A 13,169-nucleotide genomic window follows, 5' to 3' on the forward strand; every position below is an offset into this window, starting at 1 on the left:
CAGCTAACAACTGTCTCTAACTCTAAGATCTGACACCCTCACGCAGACATACACGCAGGCAAAATACCAATGAAGATAAAATAAAAGTAAATAAATTATTTTTTAAAAAAAGAATTCAGAATGACCCATAAGCATGAATTTCTCCATTTCCCTTCCAGTCACTTCCCTATTCACTAGGAACCACTCACAATGGAAACTTTCCTCATTCTTATTTGGTGCACAGGTTGCTGTCTTTAAGTCCATCAACAGCAAAAACAAAGCAAGGCAACAAAACAATCACACAAAGAACATCTCCAGGATCCTTTTGGAAAGACAGACAAGCTTGGTGTGGAAGGTTAGAGGACCAGTAACAATGTAAACAACAGTGTCAATGGATTCCTTTCTGTCTCCATCTTCCTTGTCACTGACTGGCTTTCATGCACAAATGGCTATTTTTATTCATTCTCTGCCTGTCTCAAAAGATTAAGCAATTAAAATAAACTCATTCCTGAATCTGTAGGTAAGGATTTCCCCTCTCAGTAACCTTCTTCCCTTGACATCACCTTTCTACAACATGTTTCACATAAAACACGTTTGAAGACCTATCTCAAGGGCTGTTATACAGAAATACTCAACATACATGGTGTAACACTAAAGACGTATCTCCTGTCCCAAGGACTGTTACATAGGAATTCTCAAGGTACACAGTGTAGCACTGAAGACGCAACTCCTATCTCAAGGACTGTTACATGGGAATTCTCAAGGTACACAGTGTAGCACTGAAGATATATCTCCTATCTCAAAGACACTTATACAGGAATTCTCTGATGTGGGAGTGATTTCTTATTAATAAAGAAACTGCCTAGGCCCCTTGATAGGCCAACCCTAAGGTGGGTGGAGTAAACAGAACAGAATTCTGGGAGAAAGAAGTTGAGTCAGGGAGTCGCCATGATTCCCGCATGCCAGGCAGATGCAGGTTAAGATCATTCCTGGTAAGCCGGCTCGTGGACTACATAGAATAATAGAAATGGGTTAGATCAATATGTAAGAGCTAGCCAATAAGAGGCTGGAACTATTGGGGCCAGGCAGTGTTGAAAAGAATACAGTTTCCGTGTAATTATTTCGGGACATAAGCTAAACTAGCCATGTGGGCGGCAGGGTGCTGGGGATGCAGCCTTGCTGCTCTTATTTCAACAATTCTCAAGGTACACAATGTAGCACTGAAGACAAATCTCCTATCTCAAGGACTCTTATACAGGAATTCTCAAGGTGCATGGTGTAGCATGCCTCTGTTCCTTTTTTGAGTCAATGCCTCCTTACTCAACCTCTGCCTTGACTCTCGCAGCTTTCACTTGAACCTGGCCTTTCCAGTGCTTTCTGTGCATCTAATTGCTGCCATTTTGATAACTCGCAGACTGTAGAGAAATGCTGCAATTCTATCCTGATGCCTCCCTTTCCCAAAAATAAGAAAGGAAAAAGTTAGTTCAAATTTTAGTTCCTCTTTTCTTACGGAAAAAGATGACTAGGAGACTAATATTCAAGGTCTAAGAAGAGAACAGCAGTAACCGAGATAACCAACTAGATGAGATATACAATAAAAGAGTGTAAATAAAATCAAAAGGGAATCTGAATGGCCCCTGAAAGGGACAACCATTTTAGGGGTCTTGGGGAAAGAGCTGTAAAGAATACAGGGTAAGAACTGAAGCCGATGCTGACCACTAGGTGTCGCTGACCTAGGGGCGTCCTTACAATGATGCTGGGGTTATCTTAAACTCCAGAGTCCACGTGTATCTCCCAACCCAGAGATAAGAGTGACAGAGAGCTTTTATTTGACAATTAGTGACTTACTGAGCCATGAGGAATTATTCTAGTACTTCATGCATTTGTTAACTCAAAAAACAGCGGATGGGCAATGATACACAGAGCAGAATGCAGAGTAACCTGCCATCAGGGGATGGAGAAAAATAATGGTCATTTGGTCTAAGAAGTGGTAAAAACTTCACCTAAGGAGGAGTCATAAACCTTCATTCTTTGCATACTGACTATGCCCAATACTGAAGCAGAATTTTAATTGGCAACCCTTTCCCTACTGAACTAAGAGCCTCCTGTCAGTATGTCTATGCTATGCCTGCCTACTCTGTAGTCAGGCTCAGGCCTACCCAGGGGAGAGGGGGGCAAGACAGACAGAATGGGAAGGGGATGGTGGATAAATTGTGTATGTGGGGAGAGGGGATGTCAAACACGCATTGCTCAAACATTTCTAAAAGAAAACTGAATCGATTCTCACTGCAAGTTGTTACATGGGGACCAAACAGGGCACACAACTATTTAAGTAAAACAAACTCAGAAAGCAAAATACAAACATGTATCGCTAAACTTGGGATATTTAAGTTGACTTCTTCAAGGCCTCTTCAAGGTACAGCTTTACCTCCTTAGGGCTCAAAGTTTCAAGTGCCTGAGAGAATTAACATGAATTAAAAGATTTCATCCTACAACTGTGACTCGTGGTGCATGCACGATTAAGACAAACAGTCAAAAGAAACAGGGAGCCGCAGAGCAGAGATGTGGGCTGGTTCGCGAGAACGCTGTGACTGAAGAGTCTATTTCACTAGCTATGAGCTCATCATGTTCAACCCAGAGTCAGAGGCTGGGAATAAGCATGGGTGAAAAGCACATCCAGGACAATCCAGTTTCACATCTGGGATGTTATCAGACCTGCTGTATAATCTTGGGCAAAGGAATTAACATGGTAAGGACGCCTTATAATCAGTAAAACGATGACACCATGTATAACACAGGTTTCCTGGAAAACCAGACACAAAGTACCTCATACAGGGGCTATGCTTAGTAAGAGGGCCAAAATAAGTAAAGGTTATCTTTGTTTGTTTGTTTTCAAAACAAGGTTTCTCTGTGTAACAGTCCTAGCTGTCCTGGAACTAGCTCTTGTAGACCAGGCTAGCTGAGAACTCAGAGATCCACCTGAATATGTGCCTACCACAAAAATATATGCATATATATTAATTAAGTAAGCTTTGTGATGTTGATTAGTTATACAATGCTATTAAATTCATTTTTAATATTCATCTACTTAATAACAATTAACAGTATAGATTAATATGGCTAAATAGAAAGTATTTGACCAAAGCAATACAAAGCCCCTATTATTAGAGCCGCCCCCACTTCTGTAAGTCGCACAAAGAGATGTTCATGTTCATTCTTCGGTCACTCACCGTCCTCTCCTAAGCTGCTGCCACAGCTTATCCTGGGGGGTGAATGAGTCGTCACAGTGCTTTTTCACAATGGGGACATAGGAAGGAACCACAGCTTCAGCACACGACTTAACTAGGCGGAATGCTTCCTCCTTGGATGGAACATTGAGATCATCGAAAAAGATGCCTCCGATGCCCCTCCGCTCTCCACGATGCACTATATAGAAGTAGTCATCACACCTAGACCGTGGCAGAGTTAAATCATGGACCAAGAGGTCAGATGAGAGATACACGGAAACAGATGTGAGCCCACAGGTTCAGCGCACTCTCCTCGACGCACCCCAGCAATGTTTTTACTTTCTACACAACTATGAAACTAGAACTTTGGCCAGATTTTCCGCAGCCACTACCCATGTAGAACATGCACATACTCTTAAATGTGGAGCAACCAGGCAATTCAAAATAAGTCCATCTAAGGGATAAGGAGCACTAAGAACTGCAGCGAATAAAACAAGAGTACCTCCTGAAACAAGTGGTACCACCCCTGGAGCAATGCTGCTTTTACAGGCAGCAGGGGATGGGGGTCTCCTAACACTGACAGCAGTTGGGGTGCAAGCCTGAGCTCTTATGATCGACTCTGCATTCACCAAAAGCACAGTGCCATCAACAACTTGAGGTCTCTTTCAGTATTTAAAGGGGTGACTCTAAGGCCTGCACCGCTGTGGCAAAGCAGGCAGGAGAAAATGGTCACAGAGCATCTTCATGCATGTTAAAGCTTACCCTCCTGAGCCAGCACAAGCCAGCAGCCTACTCTGCATGCTTTTGTCCTGTCTAATAGAACAAGTCTCCTGAGACAGCACTTATTAACGCTGAACATGAAGAATATTCCTTAACCTGGAAAGAGTTCTTTGGAAGATCTTTATATAAATAAGGCCCCACAGGCACATCTATTCAAACAAAGGTCTCAACAGCTTACCATTTTTTAAATTTGGGGTAGATATCTGGCCCATGCTTATCACAAGCTTCCTTCAGAGTGCGGTGAAAATGAACAGCATCCTCTTGGTTCAAGTATGTTGGCGTGAGGTCACATCCACCCCCAAACCACCAGTGGGTACCACCTACCAAAGCAAGGGAGCTGAGTCAGTGTTGCTCAGAGACTCAAGCACACCAGGGGTTGGTTGTACTAGCAGGCTTAATTTAGAAACTTAATTCCTTAATATGAAATAGGTAACAGCTAAGGAACATTTAACTGAATTTGGTTCTGACAGCAGTAAAGCTGAGGCTGGCAAGATGTAAAAACAGAAAGAAAAGGAAACAGGAGATGAGGGAGGGAGAAGAAGCTGGCAGGGAAATGGAGGGAACAGTGAGTGATAACAGCCCGTACAGCTGGTCTAGGCTGTGCATCTCGATGTTGTCTTAACATTAGGATCACACAGCTCAAATAGCTCAGCTAGATCACTATAAGGAAAAGCAGTTTCTACCTAAGACATGAAAGGTTAATACAAACAATGCAGGAGATTCTGATGATCCCACTATTAGGAGTCACCCCAAAGCCAAGGACACATCCCACTTACCCAAAAAAGGGAGAAAGCACACACTAAGGGAGCAATCTCCCATGTAAGCACAACTGTTACACATACTCACTCGGTAAGCGGTTAATACCAGCTACCAACTTTTTGTGTGTGTGCACGTCAGTGTATAATGTTTGCATGTGTGCGGGTGCACATGGGTGTACATGCAGGCATGTGCATTTGTATAGAAGCCAGAAGTTGACAATAGATGGCTCTCTTAATCACTTCACCATCCTATTTGTTTTGAGGCGTGGTCTCTCACTGAACCTGGAACTTACTAATTAGCTACAGTGACTGGCTCCAAATACCCTCCTGTCTATACTCCCCAGCTCCTGGCTTTTTACATGAGTGGCGGGGGAAGGGGGATCCCAACGTAGGTCTTCATGCACTGTATATAGTACACATATACTTGTGTGTGCGCCCCAGTGGCAAGTTCTCAAGTAATTTTGTCCTTTCTCCCTCTTTGATAGGGTACCTTTTGCTTTCCTTAAAATATAGACTTTGCCCAATGATATTCCGCACAACCCTTGAGAGGCTTACCATCAGATTCTTCTACTTCAAAGTATCTGTAGTTGAAATGCATAGTGGGTGCATAGGGATTCTTGGGGTGAATCACAGAGCTTACACCCATAGCAGTAAATGGCAGTTTACCTAGAGAGTAAAATAACATTCAATGGAGTGGTTTGACACATATTATCCCCTGTGATCTCTGAATGCATTCTCATAAGTCGCTTTGAAATGTGTTCCTTAAGATAAGATTTTCACAGTTAAAGCCTGTGAACATCCCGGGCACAAGCATCTAACGGCTGTTCCATAAAAAGTGCTACTTTTAGGTAAACCTGCTGGGAAAAGTGCTGGCAGGAAGAGTTACCCAACTTACCATCCTTCCTCGTCAGGGACATTCCTCTGCTTCGCATCTGGTTTGCTGCTTCCTCCGAGAGATTCCCATGAACAACAGAAATGCTGACCCCAGCCTTTTCAAACACACGGCCATCCTGAAGCACACAGGTGATGCCACCACCCCCTGTCCACAGAAACAGAAAACCAGAGAACAGGGGACCATCAGATGGGATACAAGTCTCCCAAGAATGTGGCAGCATGAGGGTTGGTTCCCCCGAGCTCCAAAACCATCAATAGCATATATTTTAATGCACAGAACAATAGATGATTAGCTTAACTTCCTATCATAAGCCGTACATACGGGGCAAACATTGGACCCAGACACAAACCATCAAAATGTTTCCTCTGTGCTTTCACCAAGGTACTCTCTCTCTTCAAACATCACTAAAAGAATCCATTTGCTATTCCCAAAACTGAACGCTAATGTGACAAGCAAGAGTGCTATACTTGAACAGTATTCTACTTTCACTGAACACAAGAATTCCATATTGCTTTGTGTTTTCTCAACCTACTATTACCTTTAATTTTTAAATATAATTTAAAAATGTAGCTATTCAAACTCTTAAGGAATTTGGAATCTTAGATTGAGTAAAACATATATTACTATTTAGGTATAAGTGTTTAATAGGATTTTTTTTTCTTTAAGACAATAGGGTCACCAAAAAGCCATTGCTTCTCAAGAATTAATGTTTGGGCTGCTTTATTCCTAAGAGCCGGCAAGAGTGTGCATTTGTCAAAGGATGATCCAGAACAACCCTTCAGTGTTCCAGATGAGGAAAAACTCAAGAGAAGCAGGACAACATATCCGAGATCTCACAGTTGGGAGACGTGGGTGATTCTTTTTTTCAAGAGTTGACCATGTTTCTAAAATTCTAAGGACTCTACATATATTCATAAATTATGAAAAATGGAAAGAAAACAGTAACATCCAAAGATAGCATTACAGTATATGAGGTTGAGTCATGGCCTTTACTTGAAAACATAACAAGATGGAAAACTATGAAAATGAGATGGAATTTCATTTAACATCGATGTGACAATATCACAGGTCAAAGCGTTGAAGATATGCTGTTATATTCCCAGCGGGGAAAAGGTCAGCAATCCTCAAGTTTAAATTCAGGTCAGGAGGGGAGAGCAGGGGAGGATATACAGGGAACAACATGGTCACCAGTACATGACTCGACAGGACTGGGTCATTATCTGGGGATTCTAATGACATGGTTTCCTTCAAGAAATCTGACATGCAATTCAGTAAGAGCTCCTGAAACACTAATTGAATATTTCTTCTGCAATTCCCAAAAAGAGGTAGGGAGATTCTTGACACAGGGTGTCCAGTAGACACTCGGGATGAAGGATGAGTGTTCCTTCTGCCTCTAGAGGACAAGGGACAAAAGTACCCTAACCAGCAGATGAAATGTAGGAGGGGAAAAATCTATCTGTCCAGTAACAAACTTTGAAGTTTGGACGTGCAAGCTCAAGTGTGATGCCGGCAAATGTTCTTTAATAAACCTATAGAAAATGTAATTATGAATTAGTAGTATTTTGAAAAGGCCTGTTCTAAATTGCTGGCACTTCTGGGTCCACATTTGCAAGCAGAGAGCAGCTCTCTCAATGTCTTTTTGAGGGTATCCCTTCTAATAGATCAATCCCCTGTGGGTATTGCTTATTTTAACCGATTCCAATTCTAAGCTGCAACTAGCGCCCACTCCATCCCACAGCAGGTGACAGGAGGGCCCTGCTCACCTTCCTTCCTCTCCCATCGGTCCACAGAGAAGTCAGCGACTCCGTCTACTTGGGCCAAAGCCCGACACACCTGGGCCTGGATATCCATGATCATCAGCTCCATCTTGGTCTTCATGTCCTCGGGTCTCTTCCGCAGCTCACGCACGTCGGTCACCGGCGAGCTCATGAAAGCGCTGCAGCGGCGGGCCAGTTCGTCACCGTCCTCCTCCCGCCGTCCAGGCGAGGGGCTTCGCGCCCCCGAGCTCTTGGGCACCATCTCCGCCCGCTGCACGTGCCCGAAGGCGGCGGCTGCCAGTCCTGCCAACCCCGCCAGCGCCGCGGCCAGCCCGGTCCCCAACCAGGACCCGCCTCCAGCCGAGGGGCCGTGGCCCAGCCCGCGGCGGGACTGGGTACCGGCGGTGCCAGGCAGCTGGCGGACGCGGGCGGACGCGCCGCGCGGGGACCAAGCGCGCAGCTGGCCATAGTCGCTCCGCAGCGCGTGCCAGCCGGGGCCAGAGCCCAGCCGGGCCAGTCGCAAGGCCATGTCCCTCCGGGACTGGGCAGTGCCGGTCCTGCAGACCCGCCGGAGTGCCCGGGGTCCTGAGGCCGACCGACACTCGCCGGAATTGGAACCGGGACCAGGGAAGAGACTCAACGGGTGTGGGCCGCTGCTGCGGGAGACTGGAGGCAGGCGGGAGCGGAGAATGCTGGGAAGTGTAGTCCGGTCCTATCGCCACCTGCACCCGCCTGAACGCTCCCAGAGTGGAAGATAAGACTCCACCCCTCCCACCGAGGTGGGTCCCACTCCAAGTCTACGGAGGTCTGTGGAGGTGCGAGCACTGATAAGAGAGGCCGTGTAGTCACGTCCACCTTCGATTACCCTGCTCGCTCACCCAGAAGTAGGGCCGGAAGACTGAGGATAAACGAGCAGAAAGACGACACAGAGACATCCCTGTCTGAAAATGTCAAACAGGGATTGCAGGCTAGTCCTGGCTACGGGTCTGGGGTATGTCCCTTCGCTCCAGTGCTAGGCTTACCCCAAGCTCTCTGGGAAGACTATAAGACTATAATGGTGGGCTCCTGAGTAAATCCTAGGAAAAACATTCACACTCCAAGTTCACTCTTCCAAATCTCTGTTCTCCCCACAGCCCTAAGCTTGAAAACATAAGGGCAGAAGCTCGCAGATGGAAGAGGCAGCAGCTCGTTCAAAGCCATATGGTGCCTAGACATAAATGTCAACGTCAACATATTTTATCATATCAAAAGGGCTCATTTGCCCTTTTACTATCCGACATGTTTTTAATTTCTACTAGTAAATGATATTCTAGACCACTGGTTGTTTTCCCACAAGCTTTCTGGCCAGAACAGTGACAGAAACTCAATAGGTGTGGTTCAAACTAGTCTGTTCACCCCAGGGCTTCCCATGCAAATTGCCTGGGACTGCAGGCTCCTCAGGCCTGGCAGTTAAAAGGGTGGCGGGCAAATGACATCAGAGAGAAGTGATGAAACTTTCAGAGAAGACAAACCCTTAACTTTTAGCTGTAGGGTGCCCTGCCTGGAGACCAACTTGGAAGAGAAACAAAGATAAGAATAATCTCTTGTTTGCCTGTGAAGGCCTATGGTGTCTAGCTGGGCCTGCTGATGATAAATGAACCCCATTAATGAAAAGGAATCTCTCTAAATATTTTCTCTGTAAGAGACCCCCCCCCCATTTATGCTTCCACTCTGCTAATACTGAGCTAATGTAAAAAATAAACGAAATGAGGAAAATAAGTGGTCCTGAACAAATTGTGCCCTGGTTTCCAGCCTTCCTCATCTTTAGGCTTTCTGTCTCTTTCCTCCCCTCCTAAGGCTTCCATCAAAGTCCTCACATTCAATTTTAATGTGCAGTGCTTAATGGAATTCTTAAATAACCTGATTGGTCTGAGAAAAAAAATCATCTTCCTAGCCGAACATAGTGGCGCTCACCTGTCATTCCAGCACTTGGTATATAGAGGCAAATGGATCTCCGAAGCCAGCCTGGTGTACATAGTGAGACCCTATCTAAAAAAAAAAAAAATTCATCTTCCTGGAGCTCCAATTACCCCCAAGTCCTACTGGTTGGTGCATGGTATCGAAATAAATATCCCTTCTATAAGCAAGTTCATGCATCAGAAAGCTGGTGGGGACAAACTCAGTTGTAAACAAAAGCTACGCAGCAGGGGTATTCACCTGGATCTGAATTGGGTGCTCTGCAGTACTGTGTGTTTATTTTCTAGGTGACCCCACCAGCCAGGAAATTCTTATTAGCCTCATGCGAACACTAGATTCAGACATTCAGTTGTTAGTCTTCAAACTCCACATGCTTCTCAGAATCCTGATGAGTTTGAGCTTTCCTCAGTCAAAAATCACTAATTTTATTAGTATATTAGCTTACCCTGTTTAGAGAGAGTTTGAGGAAAACCCCTCATTCCTCTGGTAGCTCACTTGCCTTCTAGAAACACACACACAAGAACATACACACATATACACATGCACACACATATGCATACATACACGTACCACACACACGCACATATACAATCCCCAAGTACCTTCCCTAAATTATATCATGTTTACCAATTTTCTGTGATAAGCAACCATGAGGTGAGTCTTATCAAAGTTCCATTGCTTTCAGACAGATACAGAAACACAAGCTAATTAGTAACAAGGTATTGCTAAACATGGCCTTGGCATGCTTTCAAACAACTTAGGAATTCTAGTGGGGTTGCGAGGGGAGTGAAATTAACAAGGAAGGAAAGCTTTTGACATTTTAGTATTCTGTCCTAGGATTTACATTTTGAATTTTTCGTCTTAAGAGAATAGTGAAGAGCTGCCTTAAGTCAGTATCTAGATCAGGCACGTTCATGTCTGCCGTTCAACACAAGTGAGGCGGAAGCAGGGTTACTGTAAATTGAGTCCAGCCTGGGCTACCACAACCCTATATATTAAGTATACAGTGCAACTTAGTGTGGTTGGCTTGCTCTTATTTTAGTTAAAGTAATTTTAATGAGATGTCCACAGAGAGAGGTAGAGAAAGCACTCAAATAGTCCAAAAGGAAGTTCGCATAAGAGACAGACTCACAGTGCCTGCCCCTCTCCTCTATCCTTTGTTTTCAGCTTCTCTCTAAGTTTTTTTCCTACAGTAATCTTGTCACAATGTAATCACAGTGATCCTGTGCCTGAGACTGTCCCAACACCTTGGAGAGCAGGTTGCTCAACAGAGCCTGCACTCTGAGGGTGTCTTTCAGCACACTCTCTAGGTCATTGTGCCTACTTCTAGACATCATGTGATCTAGGAGCAAATAATTTAAAGAATGAACTTGTTCCTTAAGTCTTACAGATAGAGATGCTGTCTGTCTTGATTCACATGCCCACCTTGGGAAAGGATGATGTATGGACATGGTAATTTCCAACAAGAATTAATGTATGAGACTTGGGAAAGGGGATGGTGAAACTGTACCTTGTCTTCTCTAGAAAAAAATGAATTGGATTGGAAAGACAATAGCATGGATATTCACATAAAAGGGTAGATTAAAGCATATTCTGGAAAACTCTGGCAACTTGAGTTTGATGCCTGGAACCCAAATAGCAAAAATAGAGCCAACCCCTGTAAATTGTCTTCTAACATACAATAATTTTTAAAAGACAGAGAAAGTATTGAAGTTGATTCTGAAAAACTCACTATGCCTCAAGGTTTGTTTTTTTTTTTTTTAAACAGACAAGCTAGCAAGCACAGAGCAGCAGTTTATGAACAGCAAAGGGCAGGAGGCAAGTATTTAATACATTCAGCTAGCAATATTGTTATTTCTCTTTAGTTAGTCAAGTTACTGAAATGTTGTTCAATAATCCGCTTGTACACTGTAAAAATTTGTCACTCAAATTGGCTTAATAAAACGATGATTGGCCAGGCAGGAAGTATAGGCGGGATGGCCAACAAAGGAAGATGGGAAGGTGAAGGGCAGAGTCGGGAATCACCAGCAAGAGGCAGAGCAAGAGATGACCTTGCCATGCTAATAAAGGTACAGCCACACAGCAGAACATAAATAAGGAATATGGGTTAACTTAAAATGAAAGACCTAGTTAGCAATAATCCTGAACAATTGACCGAGCATTCATAAGTAATATTAAGCCTCTGAGTGGTTATTTGGAAACTGGCAGGAAAAAGAAGCATTAATTAAATTTGGCATTCCAACGAGGGGCCAAAATTTCAACATAAAACCTGACAAAGCTTAAGAAAGGATTCTAGACACACAAAACAGGGGTCAAGCCTGGCTTCTTGGTAGCTGCATTTACTCAGGCGGGCTCTATTTGCTGGTGGTGAGCAGAGGAGCAGCTCCTTTTAGCACAGCTTCCTGTCTCACTGTTAACCACAAGAACAGATGGCCTTTTTAAGAAGCCCTGCTACCCAACATGGGGATTTGTGAGCAGTGGATAGGATGCTACTTGGTGGCAGTGTGGACTCTGAACCTTCCCAGAGCTGGGGTGGTAAACATGACTCCAGCCTGTACTTTCACCATGAAGCTAGACACTCAGAACCAAGGAATGGGTCAGAGGCAGACATCAAAGCCACAGCTTGGATCATGCAACTTAGCAATTTAAATACTCGTGTGTTCAGAAAAAGATAGAGATGTGCAGTAAAGACAGATTCAGATGAAAAAAGGGAGCCTTTAAATGGCATATTAAAAATATGCACAGGCTTGGGAGAAAGAATAAAAAGAATATATACAGCATCAGATTTAAAAATATAGTTTTAAAATAAAGTCCTTAAAAAGAAATAGTATAATAAAAATATAAGTCATGTAAAGATGGAAAATACACAGAGAGTCTTGATACTGTATGTTATTGTGTTGTCTTTAAATTTTTTGGCTACTAAAAAAACAAATGAAAACTGCTAAGATACATTTGATTATGAAAACTACTAGATTAAATCAACCTATATATTTAAAAAAATATCTTGACTTCAAAATTTCAGTCAAAAGATATATTATTCTGGGAAAGAGATTCTGCTTCTATTTCCACAGGAAATTACAGGCTATAGATTAATTCTGGGCTAAGAAAAATCAGGCTTGATCAAGGAAGACCCTCTGAAAAATCTCTGGTGAGGATGGATGGCTCAGATGATCCAATGTTTCAGAGCCCCTCTGCTGCAGTTTCCTCTGAGGTCTACTGAACAGTCATCTGGATTCTGGCTGAGATGATCCAACCTCACAGAATACTCCAGACAGGACTTGATTATAATCTTAAGTTTTCTCAGGGTCCCCTAAAGATTACCAGCACCCCCAATCAATAGGAAGTAGCTTAGAACACTACACTCACATTCCCAAAAATGGATTATGGATGTTTACCTTTGTTTAGGGGACTTAGTTACAAATTGTTTTGGGTCATAGGGGAAAAAAGGAGAAAAGAAAGAAAAAGTTAAATAAGAGAGTTAAATTCAAAAATCCCTTTCTAAAGAAAAAGGGGCATAGGATATAGAAATGATAGGATTAAAGGGTAGATTATTGAATCTAATTTTAAATTAAAAAAGCAACTACTAATCTTAAGTACTTTACATTGGTTTGTATTTTTGTTTATTGACACAAATTTAAAGATTATATTGTTATGCTGTATGAATGTTTCTACTCTTTGTTTGTTTGTTTGTTTGTTTGTTTGTCTTTGTTTTTTCAAGACAAGGTTTCTCTGTAGCTTTGGTGCCTGTCCTGGAACTAGCTCTTGTAGACCAGGCTGGCCTCGAACTCATAGAGATCCACCTGCCTCTGCCTCCTGA

At 43.3% G+C, this 13,169-nt stretch overlaps 2 protein-coding genes across 3 annotated transcripts in view; one reads left to right on the forward strand and one right to left on the reverse strand.

The window, feature by feature from the left end:
* Positions 1-8,048, reverse strand: part of Cpox (coproporphyrinogen oxidase) — a 19,441-nt gene extending 11,393 nt beyond the window's left edge. The window contains exons 1-5 of one of the 2 annotated variants that reach the window (XM_026787347.1): positions 7,403-8,048; positions 5,640-5,783; positions 5,300-5,410; positions 4,165-4,306; positions 3,210-3,428 (exon numbers count right to left, since the gene is read on the reverse strand). In XM_026787347.1, coding sequence (XP_026643148.1) covers positions 3,210-3,428; positions 4,165-4,306; positions 5,300-5,410; positions 5,640-5,783; positions 7,403-7,925 — 1,139 coding nt within the window. In that variant the 5' untranslated portion in view covers positions 7,926-8,048. The remainder of the gene's footprint in view (positions 1-3,209; positions 3,429-4,164; positions 4,307-5,299; positions 5,411-5,639; positions 5,784-7,402) is intronic. The other variant, XM_005344934.3, reaches the window with a different exon arrangement.
* Positions 7,931-13,169, forward strand: part of LOC101987459 (soma ferritin-like) — a gene marked incomplete at its 5' end in the record, with an annotated part of 24,945 nt that continues 19,706 nt past the window's right edge. The window contains one exon of the mRNA XM_026787552.1: positions 7,931-8,068. Coding sequence (XP_026643353.1) covers positions 7,931-8,068 — 138 coding nt within the window. The remainder of the gene's footprint in view (positions 8,069-13,169) is intronic.

Source organism: Microtus ochrogaster, chromosome 2 (genome assembly GCF_000317375.1).
Source record: "Microtus ochrogaster isolate Prairie Vole_2 chromosome 2, MicOch1.0, whole genome shotgun sequence".
Classification (NCBI taxonomy): domain Eukaryota; kingdom Metazoa; phylum Chordata; class Mammalia; order Rodentia; family Cricetidae; genus Microtus; species Microtus ochrogaster.